Raw genomic sequence first — 15845 nt, 5'->3', positions numbered from 1 at the left:
GTGGCAGGATCACTTGAGCCTGAGAGTTGGAGGTTGCAGGAAGCTGTGATCACACCACCAGAGAGCCACGACCCCATCCCCGCCTCCTTCCTGTGTCCTATGCTAGCAATAAATAAGTTTCCCAGCCACAAATAATTATTAGAACCTCCTCCCCATGTGCCAGCTCCAACCTCTGCTAGGTATGATACAGGGGCAGCCCTACCCTCTGGAATATACAAAATGTTACACAGACACAGTATGTACACCGGGGAAGGTGGGCCACTCCAGCAGCCCATGCCCTCGCTAGTCCACAGTTAGCCCCGCTTTCCGGCCTCAGCTACCTCTCTGAATAAGAAGGGAGCCCTCCTGAGGGAAAAGTTGCTATGGTGAGAGTAAGGGGGCATCAGGCCTCCTCCAAACAAACCAACTCCACCAGCCTCTGGCTCTTAAATAACAATCATCATCATCCAGAAATTTAGGGACTCAGCCCTGGTCAGGGTGGCAAACGGTCTGTTTGTCTTTCCCCATTAGACAGAGGTCTTGTCCTGCTACCCTAATTGTAAAGGGGTGCCTGGGAAGGGGTGGTAGGGACATGGTGGCGGTGGAGACTCCAGCCCCACTTCTCTAGGCTTTGCTGACAGGGGCCTGCTTTTAATTTTTATTTTTATTCCATGACTTTTTAAAAAAATCCCATAACTTCTTTTTCATAACTTTTTTTGTAACTTTTCATAAAACTTTTTTCTACTTTTTTCCCAGAAGTTTTTTTGCCACAACTTTCTTACATTTTTTATCCCATAACTTTTTAACCCCATACCTTTTTTAATAAAAAGTTATTTAATAAAATAACTTTTTATAAATCTTTAATAAAAGTTTTTTAACAAAAAAACCCATAACTTTTTTATTTTGTGTTTTTAATAAACACTTGCATAGTTGTATTACAATTTTGTAAAAATGAAACACGTTATCTCATGCCAAGCATGCCCAGCATTTGCACAATATCAATACCTTTAATACTATAGTTTTCAAGAAACACAAAATAAAATTTTAAGGCAAAAACAACACTTTGAAACAATTTAATGATTTATTACATTACAGTGGCATCACACCAGCAGTCAATAAGGCCACTCTAGGGAAAAATCTTTCAGTATTTCCATGACACATTCTGTTTACAAGAATTCATAAACTGGTAAAATTCATTCTAAGAAAACTTGGCAAATAAAGCTTTGGACTGGAATTGGCATTTCTTTCTCTGCTTTTCCTTCCCACTGTTTCTTTCTTTTATACCACAGTATTCATATTTTAAAATGTTTTAACTTATTTCAGAACATTAAGATAGCAGTTACATTTGTTAATAGTTATATTATTTTAAAATGACTCTAAGATAAAGTTTTAGAGAAACTATATTATGGACAGGGCTGATTTACATTTTCAAATTTTCTAAAAATCAGCTTTGGTTTTAGAGCTGATTTTTTTCATTTCCGGAAAATCTATCAGGTTTCATCAAATACTTTTAAAATGATTATTATATATGGCAATCTTTAAACAGGTGTTTTGATTCTTCCTACAGAAACTCAAAGGTATTCAGTGGGACTCAGATTTTAAAATTCTCTGATTCTGATGAACTCTAATATTCCAATGTTGCCTTCTAAGCAAACTGAAAGCTGCCTTATACTGAATGAGGAAGAGCACAAATACTCGGCTGAATGAGGTATCACAAAAGACTGCACGCACTTTGAAGAAAGACTTAAGTCATTGTCATACAATTTCCATTCTTTTTAGCTTTTTCTTAAATATATGCCAAATGCCTACACAAAGAGTGGTATTTCAGTCAATATAGTAAATTCATTTTCCAGACTGACCTTCAGCTTAAATATGCCAGTGTGTGATTTAATCCGTAGGCACCTCATGAACACATTATTGTCAGATTGGTTACAGATGCTAAACGCTATCCGAAGGTCATTCCTAGTCACTGATATTTATCAGGGTAAAAGTGAAGTGATTTCAACGATAAAAGTACCTTTGAAATAATTTATCAATGTATTAGATAAACCCAGTTTCAGAATGATAAAAGAAAAAACGTTAGACCAAATAATGTGGCTGATTAACAGTGGTCCGATTTCTACCCCGAGGGTTTAAAATGCTCTTAAAGTAACTGTCTTTAAACTGAACTCAAAGAATGCAAAAGCGGCAAGTTCAGAAAATAAAAGGCGAGAACAGGACTTTAAGTGCATTTTAAACCCACGGGCTAGAAATCGTACCACTGTTAATTAGCCGCACTATTTGGTCTAACATTTTTTATTTACCATTCTGAAACTGGGTTTATCTAATACATTGATACATTCATAAAATTTGGAAGAGTCAGTTGAAGTCACAAGGACCGAATATTTGCACCCTTTCAGTGAATGCCAGCAAATCTGTTATTCCATCCGTAAAATCGTATTGTTGCTCTCCTGTTAATGTCATATTTATAGAAGTATCATGAGGATGCCAAATGCTAAAAATGGAGATGATCTAGTAACTAGAAATCCCCACCGCAGGGAGCACACACACCTATCTCCCTGCATCCTAACAATGTGATGTGTTTTGGAGCACAGACATTAGAACTTCATGAAGTTTTAACTGTTGAGTCTTTCCCAAGCATCATCAAGTTATGATTTAGGCAATATATGACTGAAATGCATTCATTCATCATGCATAGGCACAATCACATAAATACTGTACAAAATATGTCCCTGACTGAAACCCAGAGGTACAAAAACATATTTCACTTTGTAAAGAAGTTTGTGAGAAAATATAACTCTGTGATTGTATAGACACATTTCCTGATAATACATTGACATTCACAAACAGTAGATTGCACTGCAGTTTGTACACATTTTAAGTTGCATAAACTTCTCCTTGATTTTCAAAGATAGATAGTATAATACTGTCTACTAAAACTCCTTTTTGTTTCAACTAAGCACTCTGACATATATTAGTTTATAACAGTGTTTATTATTATTTCAAAGTGTTTTCCATTCAAGGAAAAGAAGTAAATTCCTATGTCAGAGTAACCAAGGTGGTTGAAGAATAGGTATTAGGCAGAGTGGTCTAGATGGTAAAATCAATCTTCAAGCCTCAAAGAATCTCTGTGAACAGAGAGGAATGCCAGGTGTCACACAGCTTTCCTTCACTCTAATTCATTCTTGACTAGAGCCTGTATGCCTGTTCCAGGGACATTTGAACTCGTAAAGGATTTCTTCTGATCTTCACTAAATACATTAAGAAGAATGCCAACCAGTGCCCTTTTGTGTACTGGGGCATGTAGTCATGTGATTAAAACAGGTAACATGAACTCTGACTTTAAAATGTATTGTAGATACAAATGCTCTAAGCTAGGAAAGGTTTTCCACGTCCACAGTCAACGATGGGAACCTTTCATTCCTCAGAAATAAGCCCTTTTTAGGTCATCGAAAAAGAGTACAACTGCTGCAGCTCATGATGCAATATCTTCATGAGCCCAGAGCACATACAAATCCTAAGGGCACCACCATAATACACCGCTAATTCCTGGCACCGGAACAGATGAAACACACTCTATCCTGCACATACCTGCCAGAGGAGGCCACTTTCCTCTTCTGTGAGATTTAAAAAGCTCCCCCAAAAGGTTATCACTCCCATCACCAATACACGGAAAATGGAGGAAAGGCTGTTTCCAGTTCTTGGCCTTTAAACAACTCTAAATGTCAGTACTCTTGGTGGCATATTACAAAGTAATAAACAGTGCACACTTGGGGGCAAACTACATATTGAGCTAATGAAGAGCTCACTGTGATTAAGATTAGATCAAACAACAGCAGAACATAGGCAAATTTTGTCTGAATGCTGTAGTGAATATACATGCTGCAATAACATTAAAAAAGCATGGCAGCCTATTCCAAACCAAAGAGAACAGTTTTGGGCAAAGGGTGGGTCTTTGTGTGTTTGAACTCCCACCATGTAAGGGCAAACTCGATATGCATGCTAATGACCTACAATTATGAAATTAAAAAAGAAAAATGCTAAAGGATGCCAGAGTGAACATCAGTGAGAGCCACAGAGACCCACTCTCTTTTAACTTTTTACAAATAAACTTAAACTATAAATTAGAAACACAAATAATCATGAGTGACTCTAACATTCAAAGGAAGTAAATGAATTGTGTAGGAGATTAACCCCATAACTTGGTTTCTTATTTAAAAATTTCTTCAGCAGCTTTTTGAGGATGGTGATGTTTATCTCCTTCTTCTTGGCAGCCAAGCCCAGCAAAACAACGGCACACAGCAGTTGCTGCCCAAGCCTGGGTGCTCCTGGTGGTCCTGCACGATCGGCTGTGCAGTAGGCTTGTCAAGGAGAGGATCCTCCCTGGCCTCTCCTTGGGCAGAGGAGGTGAGGCTCACCTCAGAAAGATCTTTGGAGAGAGGGAGGCAGGGATCTCAGCAAAGTGGGAGCCCCCCTCTTCCTGCCTGCCCACCCCACCTGAGGGCTCTACTCACCACCATGCTTGTCTGCAGCCCCAAGCTCCTGGGGGGCTGGGGCTCCTGGACCGGGCTCATCAGCAGGGTTCTGGGCAGCGGCCAGGAATTTTCTGTGCCCATTGTTGTAGTTGCTGGAAGCCGCAATACCATCTGCTGCATCTCCAGCAGCTTCACCTGGAGGGAGGGGTGCTCAGCTGCCATGCCGCTGCCTGTGGCCACCGTCACCCTCACCCCCAACCCCATCCCCACCCCCACCTCCACAGAGATGTTGCACACCCTACCTTCATCTCCTCCCTGAGCTCCAGCTTGATGGTGTCCTCCTCCCAGTGCCGCATCTTTGGCACGGCCCCCTGGTTCTGATAAAACGTGATGGATTTTCCTGTGGGAGGACAGGGCTCAGATGCTGGGGCCCCTCCAATGGCCCTGCAGCTCCCTCTGCCATGCCCTGGCCTCCCACTCACTGATGGTATCTCTCTCGCCAGCGGTGGATGAAGCAAAGTTCTTTTTTCTTCACCAGCTCACTCAGGTCTGCCTTCTCCTCCAGGTGGTCCATAAAGCTGCTCTGGAGCCAAAATATTGCAGTCACATCTCGGCAGCGACCTGCCCTCAGGTGGCATTTTCAAGTCATGGAGAAGGCGGAGGTGAGTTCTGGCATGGGCCAGCTTCTCCATGACTTCCTGCAGGGCCCAGTGGGTCTCCCCACTCACAGACTCGCCCCCAGGCCCTGGGGCTGGGACCGCTGCCTCTGGCTCCTTCTGGGCCGAGGCCACCGGGTGAGCCAGGCGCTGGCAGCACACCCTCTGCTCTTTCACCTGCTCTTGTAACTGTGCCTGCTTCTCCTGGCCACTAGCTCCAGCGGACTTGAAAAATGCCACCTGAGGGCAAGATGTGAGCATTCTTCTAGGGGCATACACAGAAGAAATGGGGCAGAGAGGTGGAGCGCAGCCCCTTCCCTTGGGGCCTCAGAGAGTGCACCTGTTGGTCACAGGTGAAATGGTGTCTGACCACTGGCTCTCGGAAGGGGTGAGGGTCCAGAGAAATCAGAAGGCAGGGAAACGAAGAGCATAAAGGGGTCTTGGAGGGACCACAGAGGAAGGTGGCAAAATGGGTGCAGGGGGAGTCAGGCTCACCATGGCCTCCCTGTTCTCCAGGTCCTGTGGGACACTCGGCACGGGCTGAGGTGCCTCCTCCCTGTCACTGTCCAGATGTTCTCCTCCGTGCCCTGTGGGGGGTGGCCAGAGGGGTCTTCAGACAACCCAACAAGGGAGGTACTGTGGGCCCACCTCTACCTCCACCCTCACTGTGTAACCCTGAGCCAGCCCCTCCCCAGAGAGGAATGAGCTGCTGTTCTTTATTTTTACTTTTAAGAATCAAGATCTTGCTATTCCGCCCAGGCACACTCCCACTACTGGTCGATGTGGGAGTTCTGACCTGCTCCCTTTCTGACCTTGGCCAGTTCAGCCATCCTTAGGCAACTTGGTGACCCCCCGCTCACAGGAGGTCACCACACTGATGCCGAACTTAGTGCAGGCACCCGGTCGGCATAATGACCAGCTGTTCTAAAGCTCTCTGCCAACTCCTCAATCCTATGCTGCTAGCAGTCCCCCCTTCCTCCTGGGGCTCTCTCCTCTTCCTCTGAGCGGTCTCCCGTACCTTCCCCAGGGAGAGCCATGAGGCTCAGCTGGGCTGTTAGCTGCTGTTTCTGCTGGCTGGCAGCTTCCAGGCGCTCCTAAGGGGCCAGGAAAGAGTGAGAAGGGATGGAGTTTGCCTGGTCGTCCCCCTCACAGCCCCATCCTCGGCAGCTCCCTCCTCTGGGTCTCCTGCAACTTTTGGCAGGCCATCTCAGCCACTGCTTTGCCCCAAGCTTCCTGCTGCTGCAGCTGGTTCATTAGCTGGGTCTGTTGCAGTCACTGCCTGTACAGCGCCTCCTTCTCACAGGTCAGCTGCTGATAGGCGGCCACCTGCTGCTGATAGGTGGCCACGGACTGCTGCAGGTGACCCAGGTAATGGTCTGGCTGCTGCTGCAGACTCTGAGCCTCTTGGCTCTTCAGCTCCCCCTGCAGGAAGACCCTGGGTGTGAGGGCACGTGGTGGCTGGTTTCCAGATTCTGGGCCCATTAATAGGGTAGCGAGGGCACTGTGGGGCTCTGTCACCTGCCCAGGCCCCTGTCCCCTTACTCCAGGCCTAAGTGACTGCCTCCCTTTCCTAGAACCCCATGCCTCCTTCCCCAGCCTCAAATCTCATACCCTCTTCTCATTTAATCCTCTGCACCTCTGTAAGGAAAATGCTAACTTCCCTTTGAAGTTAAAGAAACAGAGACTTAGAGATGCAAAGTACTTGAATGGTGACCAGTGGAACCGAGGCTGGAATGCAGTTTTAATCTAAGGAGTCTTTTTGTTTTGTTTTCAGACAAAAGTGTCACTCTGTGGCCCAGGCTGGAGTGCAGTGGTGCAATCTCAGCTCACTGCAACCTCCACCTCCTGGGTTGAAGCAATTCTCGTGCCTCAGCCTCCCGAGTAGGTGGAATTACAGGCATGCGCCACAATGTCCTGCTAGTTTTTTGTTTTTTTTTTTTTTTTTTTGTAATTTTAGTAGAGATGAGGTTTTACCACATTGGCCAGGCTGATCTCAAACTCCCGACCTCAAGTCATTCTCCTGCCTCAGCCTCCCAAAGTGCTGGGATTATAGGCATGAGCCACTGCACGTGGCATAAGGAGCCTGTTATACCACTGTCTCTTCCCCTGTGATTGGGGGCTCCATGCCTCTAGCTGGGATGATGATGTCCAGACCTGAGAAGAGCCCAGGGCTACCTACCTTTAAAAGTCAGAGGCAGGAAGCAAGAAACAGGACTGCCCTGGGGGGTGCTGTGGTCACCAGCCCCCAGGCTGGAAGCTGCCTCTAGCCTGGTACCTCCCCTCCCCAGAGGCTGCTGCCCACCTCCCAGCCCTTCTTGGATGGGGTGGAGGTTTCCGACTCCTTCACCTCACCAAGCTTCTCCTGTAGCTCCTTTACTTGCTGCTGCAACTGCAGTGCACTCTTGTTCTCATTGTTCTGGACAGAGAGAAGCAATCAGCAGCCACCCACTGCAGCTGGAGACCCCAGAACTTGGTGTCTACCTCCCATGGCACTGGGAAGGCTGGAGGCAGGTTAGAAAAACCATCCCCTCTCTCCCACAGCCACCTGGCTCATAGGTGCCTTTAGAAGTAACCTTTCACATGAGGGCTACACTGCCCCATTTTAGAGGTGGGGAAACAAAGGCCCGGAGGGCTAGGGAGGAGGGCAGGCTCCCCAGTTTGGGCAACGCACCGGCTCCTCGAAGACGCTTTGTGGCTTGGCCAGCTGCTGAAGGCTCTTGTGCTGCTCCTGGAGCCTCTCCTCCTGCTTCCGAAGCCTCTCTTCCTGCTCCCGAATCCTCTCTTCTTGTCCCCGGTTCAGGAGACTTATGCGCTGATTGTTTTTGACCTGGGCCTGGAGCTCTCCTGCCATTCTCTCTAGTTCCTCCCTCAGGTGCTGCAGCTCCACCTCAGAGGGCACTGCTGGGGGCTCTGGGGGCAAGGGTTCAGCTGACAAAGGAAGCAGATAATAAGGGCCTCTGGATTCTCAAAAAAAAAAAAAAAAAAGAAGAAAAGAAAAGAAAAGAAAAACCCTCCTCTTGGCGCACAGCTCCTCTCAGGCTCCTCAAACTTGGCCTCACTGCTAATGATTCCTCGCACCCAGATGGTAGCCAGTCTTCCAAAGCACTTTCAGAGAAAGAGCACTGCGGGTGGCTGACAACGGGCCCTCTTTGCTGATGGGGACACTGAGACACTGAGACTCATTGAGATGACAAGACTCGCCGTCTCCTGGCACAGACCTCTTTCCCTGTGCCTCAAAGCCCTTCCATCCACCCACCTCCCTGGGGCATTCTAAGCCACCCTCACAGCCCTCTGATGCCAGTCCTGCTCCCAGGTCATGCCAGCCCCATCTTACCCATCTGCTTTTTGAGTTTGGACAAGCTCCTCTCCAGCTCCTCTACCCGACGCATATCTTGCTGCTTCTGTTTCTTTAATGTGCAAATCTGCCCAAAGCACAAGGGGAAAGGACCCTGGAGAGAGGGGCTGGAGGCTGGACAGGCTGCCCTCTCCCTCTCTGCCCCCACCTCCACAAAGCCCAGACCCATGACCACCTCTGGCTCTACTATTCCCATTTTACAGATGCTCAGAAAGATCCAGTGACCTATCTAATGTGGGGGGGCTGAAGGGTCAGATCTCACCTCCTGCGACATTTTTCTCATCCTCTGCTGCCACCGGGCCCTCTCTCCTTTTAGATGTTCAGCATACTCGTGTCTTTCTAATTGGAGTTGTTGAAATGACTCCTTCAACTGCAAGAATGGGCACAGAAGTTAGGAAGGGCTGTCACTGGTCCTCACCTGCTCCTGGCCACCTGGGGTCATCTTCCTTCCACATAACTCCCTCAGAAAACCTCACCTGTGTCAGCTGCACTTTCAGTAGTTCCTGCTCCCGCATGGACTGGTCTAACTTCCACTCCGTACGAGCTTTACTGGGGCTGGAAAACTGGATGGCGAAGAGTGAGAAGTTTCAATCTGGAGAGCCTGGGCCATTCCACACAGTGCCCCTTAAAAAGGCTAAGGCTAGGCCCAACATAAAACTCGGTCAGCAAAGATCAAGGCATTTCCAAGCCCGTGGTCTGGTTTTTAAAAGAACTCATTAAAGTTGGAACGGACAGGGAATGAGATTGAATTTATAGCTGGCTAACAGAGGCCCAGAGAGATCAGATAATATTGCTATTGTTATTACTGTTATTATTACCACTGTTTGAACCTTTGTGGAATGCTCCACCAGGTACCATGCTAACAATCCCATTTAATCCTCACAACCACCATAGGAGACAGTTACTATGATTCCCTCTATTGTGGAGATGAAAAAACATGGAGTATTTGAGGTTAAGTGCTTGCCTAAGTTCACTTAGGCAGAGCTGGGATATAAACACCCAGGTCTATCCAATTCTCTAAGCCCGTTTTTCTTGCTGGGGATGGGGGCACAGACAGGAAGGGGAAAATTAATCTTTTGTTCACTTTTTGAAAGGATGATACATTTGCATAGTCCAAAACTCAGAAGGTATAGAAGGGAAGTATCTCCCGACCATCTCGTTGCTCTCTCCTGAATTTTTTATGAACCCTTGCAGACATGTTTTATGTATATTATCACAGTATGTACACACACACACACACATGCACACGTTTCCTCTTTCTACAGAAATGGTAACATACTAAAGGTACTCTTCTGTACCTTCACAGTACAAGTACCGAATACCCCACCTAGGACTTGCCCAAGACCACAGCCAGGTAAGGGCGGGGCAGGCACTTGACCTCCAAGCTCTGCGTCCAGTGCTCACTCCACACAGTGCCCCCCAACTCACCCACAGCAGCTGACTCAGCCCCAGGCTGCCACTAAAAACCATACAAAAAAGTAGCAAGAAATGGCCATGCTGCCTTCTGGGCAGGACACTCCATCCTGCAGAAGGGACCTTTAGGCTCACTCCTCCATCTGCGAAGCCAGGCTCCCAGGGGATGGGGCAGGTGGCCGGACTCACCTGGTTTGCCTTCTTCTTCTGTGTGGTCATGACATCAGAGAGAACACTCTCTAACTCTCCTTTACGCTGTAACGAATGTTGCAGGCGGACAGCCAGATCCTTGGACTTTTCTGTAATGAGAGAGTTGAGATGGGGCCCAAAGGACTCCCCCTGAAGACCTGTCAAAGTGCCAGGTTGAAGGATGACAGGGTGCCCAGATTCCCACCTTCAAAGTATCTGAGAGAATGTTTCATGTGGTACAGGTCCGTATGTAGTTCTTCTTTCTCTATGTTCAATGTCTGGATTTGAGCCTTTGGGAGAAAAGCCAAGCAAGTGCTGAAAGAGAAGGAAAGAAACCTTCTCCGGAGGACAGGAGGAAACTGCACACCCTCCACTCACCTCTAGCACCCTTTTGGCTCTCTGTTTCTTGTTGTTTGCTTTCTTTTCCTGTAGGAAGAGGAAGACAGAGCTCTTACCGGGGGAGGCAGAGATGGCACAGCAAGAGACATGCCCCCAGAATGCCACCAATGCCCCAGGACAGGCCCACCCATGGGACCAGGTTATCAGGGGCCCTGTGGGGATGGGGTGGAATCTGAGGGGTGAGGTTTCTTCCCCAGGCTGGGTGTGGGTGAGATGAGACTGGGGCCTGTATGTCTGAGTGCCCCCCAAACCCAGCAGTCATGTCGCGAGGAAACGAAATCACGTTACTTCTTCCAGCTGATGTTCCTGTTGTTTCTTCTGTTGTTTCTGTGGGGAGAGTCAAATAACGTGATGGAGGGTGGCCCCCTCAACTCTATTCCCCAGACCAGGAAGCGGTAGGCAGGGGCCAGGAATGGATTTTAAAGGCAAAGTTCTCAGATATAATGGGAACACGAACCGGTAAACTCTCCTCAAGCTCCCAAGGACAGAGGATTTGGGTCTTTGTTGGCTTTTGCCCACAGCCACAGAACTCAAAGTCTGAGTCTGGAATCTCTTGAGAGGACAGCAACATAAACCTCTAGAGATGGAGTTTCAGAAAGGCCCCTCCTTCTGGCAGCTTGTGATTTAGAAAAGTGGGTTCATTCAATAAACACTTACTGAGCACGTATGGACCAGGTACGGTTCTTCACAGCAGACATAGGATGGAAAAGGACAGACAGGAGCCCTTAGCCCTGAGGTCTCCACTCTAGGGGGCCTTTAAATCTCAGACTCGAGAGCTAACAGAGACCTTTGATACTCACTACCTCCTCTGGAAACACGAGCCCAAAAAGGAGAGGTGGCTTGTCCAGAATCAAAGAGCAAATTAGGGACTGAGTCATGGCAGAAATACGGGGCCCTTGACAACCAGTCAGGCTAGCACTTCCCCAAGAGGCAACAATCCCAGGGCGTGTGTAGCAAGGACTCGAGCAGGGGTGTCTGGAGAGGAGAGAGTCGGCAAAGAGGGCAGCAAAAGAAGAGCCAGGCTGCATGCTCTGGGGTCCCTCCCCAGGATTGGCAGCGTGGAATCAGGGGACCCCAGTGGACTCTTACCAAAGATTTGATGGTGTTCTTCAGTTGAGTGATTTCTGCGGACCTTGAATCCAGGACTGCTGCTAGTTCTTGGCACGGGCTCTGAGGTGCATGCAGAGAGGAGGAGGTGGAGCAGGAGTGGGGGGAGAGGTAGAGAGAACAATCATTAGGGCTGGGGTTTGTGGGCTGTCTCAGCTGGCAGAGGGGCACCCAGTCCCACCTGGAGGAGGAGGTTGGAGGGCTGACCCAAAGGGTCACTGCACCTCTGCCCAGAGCCTCTTACCTCCAGATCTTTCAGGGTGGCAGATGATGTAGGGCCTTCCCTGTGGAAACCTGTTGCTGACTACAAGAGATGAGAGTGCACATGGAGATGTTCTGTCCCCCACAGTGTCTGAGCCCTCTGACTTCCTTTCTTCCCCATCAACTGGCAACATTTTCTTTTCTGCCTATCTTGGACCCTTTGTCCCGTAACTCCTTTGTGCCAACTTCTCTCATGGTTCTTATCTCCCCACCATCCCATCCTGGGGCCCTTTCAGTGACTCCTGATGGCAAGTGGCTGTTCTCATTGTCCTGGCTTCCCCTTGAGACTGGGGATGAGGAAAATCAAACAGCAAAGACCATATCCTGGGTGTCCTGAGTGTTTACAGCAGGCCATGTACCAGGGATTAACATAAAAACAACAATAACAAATCTCATGAAAATTTCACAAATGGAAGTGAAACAATATCACCTCTATTACACAGATGTGAAAAGAGAGGCCCGATGAGGTCAAGCAACTTGCCCTAAATCATATCCCTAGCAGAGCAGATGGAGAGGCAGGATTCAAACCCAGATTTCCTTTTTTTTTTTTTTTTTTGAGACAGAGTCTTGCTCTGTCACGAGGCTGGAGTGCGGTGGCATAATCTTTGCTACTGCAGGCTCCACCTCCCAGGTTCACACCATTCTCTTGCCTCTGAGTAGCTGGGACTACAGGCACACGCCACCACGTGTGGCTAATGTTTTTGTATTTTTAGTAGAGACAGGGTTTCACCATGTTAACCAGGATGGTCTCGATCTCCTGACCTCATGATCTGCCTGTCTTGGCCTCCCAAAGTGCTAGGATTACAGGCGTGGGTCACCACACCCGGCTAAAGCCAGAATTCTTAACCAGTACCCAGCAGTCCATCCACAATCTTAACAATTACCCTCTATTGCCCCTTGGGCCCCCTGTCCCCAGAAGCCTGGTCAGCCAAGACTCACATCCCCAGGTGGCTGGCAACCACCACAAGTGGCTATCTCAGGGATACTGCCATTTGTTTTTGTGTTCCTGTTCGCTCCTGCTGGAACTCTAGGGCTGTTTTTCTGCCAGTATTCTTTTAACTGTTGGAAAGAAGAGCAGTAATATTCATGAGAACCGTCAGTCCCTACAGCCACATCCTCCTGTACAGTTTTTACAAAATACACTTACACATCATCTGATTTAATGACACCAACAACTGTACAAGGTGTTGTCACACTCATTTAGTGACTGAGAAGGATTGATATCATGGCTAGAAAAAAAAAAAGAAAAAGGCAATACTGGAACTTTGAAACTCAGTCTTCTGACTCCAAGCTCTGAGGTTTTGTCAGGAATCAGCAGCTGCCAGGGACCAAAACCAGAGGCAGAGGTAGAAAAGTAAACATTAAGTAGGCAGGAACTGTATGCCCTGTGGTTTAGTCATGCATCCTCACACGTCTGTTAGTGTGAAGAAGTGCACCAGTACCTCTCAAACTTTTCTATCAATGTGTCCTCATGGCAGAAGGCAGCCTTTCTCTTAAATCAGAATTTATCAGAAAGAGGACAACCCAAGCCTCATTTCAGAGAGAGGTCTGGTATACTCTTAGAAACCTATGGGACTGCCATCCCTAAGGACATTCATGTTTTTTCTCTTGATCTCAAGAGAATCAAGGGAAACTGATGCTTCAGAAAGATGTCCCACATTTATCCTGTGGCACTCCAAGTACCCAAGGTTGAGAGAATATGAGGAAGATTCAAGCTGTCAAGTTCAGTTTCCCAAGATCTATTCCACAGAAGATGAGCAAATGTCACTTCAGAGACCACTGACTGAAGGAGAGTCTGGTCCCAGAACCATGGAGAATCAGAATATGAGGTGGAGAACTCAGAAAAAAATGTTAAAATCTCTCTGGAAAGTAGAAGCCTGGGAGAAAACCAAACCAAACCCATTCTCTCATTGCCACCCAGAGATACTGTCAACATTTTGAGTTCATGGGGGAAGTGTAGGCTTTTCCCACCGTCAACATCTGTAAGGGAGTGAGGCAGCCTGGAACCTCTTGCTCCTAGGTCCCATAGTCTCCATTCCCCTTCCAGCTGGAAATTTGTGCTGTGACCAGAGGAACCAGAAACGGGGTGAGAAGGCTTAGGGGACTGGGTCATAAGATCAAAGGCCAGTCTTGCAGTAACGGCAGTTACTAGGTGGGCTGTGACATCACAACATTCCACTCCTCCTGGTTGGGGGGAGGGACCATGTCAGCACCATGTCCAAGTCGCCGCTCCACGATGGGGGAGGGAAGCACAGGGTTGGGACCCAGCTCCTTGGAGACGCCAGCACAAAGAACCCAGGGAGGTCGACCTTGAGGCAGCAGGAGGGGAGGGCAGAGTCTGCAGCAGGGAGTCCCAGGAGTCACCAGTCCAAAGTCACCCAGGGATGACTGGCGAGGGTGGGACCTGGCTCCTTGGAGATGAGAGCCCAAAGAGCCCAGGGAGATCAAGCTTGGGGTGGCAGGAGATGAGGGCCCAGTAATGGAGCGGGAAGCCCCAGGAGTCACCCACCCAAAGTCACCCTAGGGTGATTGGCGAGGGCAAGGACTGGGCTGCTTGCTGAAGGGGTGGGGCTGACTGACAAAACTTTGGTGGGGGTAGCCCAGAGGCACTGGGGTTGGGGGGACCAGTCCAGTGTGCCTCAGGAGTCGTATAGACTCTGGCAGGGGTCTTGTCATCAGAGGGGATCTGTGGCTGGGTTGAGGGGCTATGACCTAGTGCGTTTTTACCTTTTTCTTGGCTGCAGCCAATTTGTTGTGTTGAGTTTCTTCTGCCATCGCAGGTTGGGGAGGGAGGAAGGGTTGGGGAGGGAGGAAGGGTTGGGGCCACAGCAGCAAAATCTCAGTAAGCACCGATCAATGCTTCCAGTCACCTACCAGACAGCTGTGTGACTGAGCCAGAGGAGGCGTAACCAGGGCCCCAGTAGAATGCGGAATAGGGGCGTGGCCTTAATGCTCCAAGCCCATTGGTCAATGAGAAAGATGAAAGGGAAAGGGGGCGTGGCCACACAGCAGCGTGTCCAGAGGGCCCTGTGACTCACAAGGAAAGCTGCCCATGGCAACCGCTCTCCCCACCCACTCTAAGAGAGCGGAGAGGCCTCCCACTCTGGAAGAGAAGAGGGGCCGGCTTTTGCTTTAAAAGCTTTAAAACTTTAAAAAATATATGTGTGTATACTTTATGTATATGTGTGTCCGTGTGTGTGTATCTATGTTTTTCTCCATAGCTGTCTTCATTATCCAGCTTCTATGCAAGGTCTATGATTTTGGCCTACATTTTTCATCTTTGACTACAGTACAAAAATTACCAGTATTACCTTAACTGAGATACAGATCCTATAAAAATGGAAAATGCATAGCATGCTTGATGATTAATGAAGCAGACTATATTATCCAACATTCTAATAAGATAAAATCATCACAATGATTTCTCTTTTTTGGAAAAATGTTTCTCTTATTCTCCTACGTTTTCGTTAAGATTTTTTTTTCTTAAACAAGAAACATGTCTAATATCTGTAAAAACACAAAGCTTTTGGGCCGGGTGCAGTGGCTCATGCCTGTAATTCCAGGACTTTGAGAGCCCAAGGTGGGTGGATCATGAGGTCAGGAGATTGAGACCATCCTGGCTAACACGGTGAAACCCCATCCCTACTAAAAATACAAAAAAGGCCGGATGTGGTGGCAGGCACCTGTAGTCTCAGCTACTTGGGAGGCTGAGGCAGGAGAACGACATGAACCCCCGAGGTGGAGCTTGCAGTGAGCCAAGATCATGCCGCTGCACTCCAGCCTGGGCTACAGAGCAAGACTCCATCTCAATAAATAATTAATTAATTAATTAATTAAAATAAAAAAGTAGTAAGAGCAATGTGAACAAAAGATGCAATAAAATAATTTAGAAAATACAAACTATTAAAAAGTAGATTTTAAAACTTGTGCAACAAAGTCAAACAGCACCCAACGAAAATGTATACCCTTACATGTTGGTTTAAAAAGCAATTTAAATTACATTGATCCACT

At 47.8% G+C, this 15845-nt stretch overlaps 1 protein-coding gene across 3 annotated transcripts; it reads right to left on the bottom strand.

Moving 5' to 3' along the window:
• Positions 1-966: 966 nt before the first annotated feature.
• LOC129527170 (putative golgin subfamily A member 8I) lies at positions 967-14788 on the bottom strand. 3 transcript variants are annotated; one of them, XM_055363954.2, is made up of 19 exons: positions 14562-14649; positions 12774-12893; positions 11818-11877; positions 11556-11636; positions 10755-10793; positions 10446-10493; positions 10273-10357; positions 10068-10177; positions 8942-9028; positions 8728-8835; positions 8445-8532; positions 7782-8038; positions 7458-7526; positions 6129-6204; positions 5606-5697; positions 4937-5037; positions 4757-4854; positions 4494-4649; positions 967-4408 (listed from the first exon to the last, which is right to left on the bottom strand). In XM_055363954.2, the coding sequence occupies exons 1-19, from the start codon at positions 14607-14609 to the stop codon at positions 4233-4235; spliced, it is 1899 nt and encodes a 632-aa protein (XP_055219929.2). In that variant the 5' UTR covers positions 14610-14649; the 3' UTR covers positions 967-4232. The 3 variants fall into 3 exon arrangements, with proteins under 3 accessions (XP_055219929.2, XP_055219927.2, XP_055219928.2); XM_055363952.2 differs by lacking the exon at positions 7458-7526 and having other exon boundaries at positions 14562-14788; XM_055363953.2 differs by lacking the exons at positions 7458-7526; positions 12774-12893 and having other exon boundaries at positions 14562-14788.
• Between the last annotated feature and the right edge of the window lie 1057 nt (positions 14789-15845).

This window comes from Gorilla gorilla, chromosome 16, assembly GCF_029281585.2.
Source record: "Gorilla gorilla gorilla isolate KB3781 chromosome 16, NHGRI_mGorGor1-v2.1_pri, whole genome shotgun sequence".
In the NCBI taxonomy this organism is placed as follows: Eukaryota; Metazoa; Chordata; class Mammalia; order Primates; family Hominidae; genus Gorilla; species Gorilla gorilla.
The sequence above is the reverse complement of the archived record's forward strand: the minus strand, read 5'-3'. Positions and strand labels throughout refer to the sequence as shown.

Bases quoted from the DNA above. Each gene is read 5' to 3' on its own strand.
- LOC129527170 (XM_055363954.2), bottom strand. From the start codon at position 14,609: ATGGCAGAAGAAACTCAACACAACAAATTGGCTGCAGCCAAGAAAAAG. The intron at 10,358-10,445 runs GTGAGTGGAGGG...TTTCTCCCAAAG, and splicing joins GAGCCAAAAGGGTGCTAGAG to GCTCAAATCCAGACATTGAA. The intron at 8,533-8,727 runs GTGAGATCTGAC...TGCTTTGGGCAG, and splicing joins TGAGAAAAATGTCGCAGGAG to ATTTGCACATTAAAGAAACA.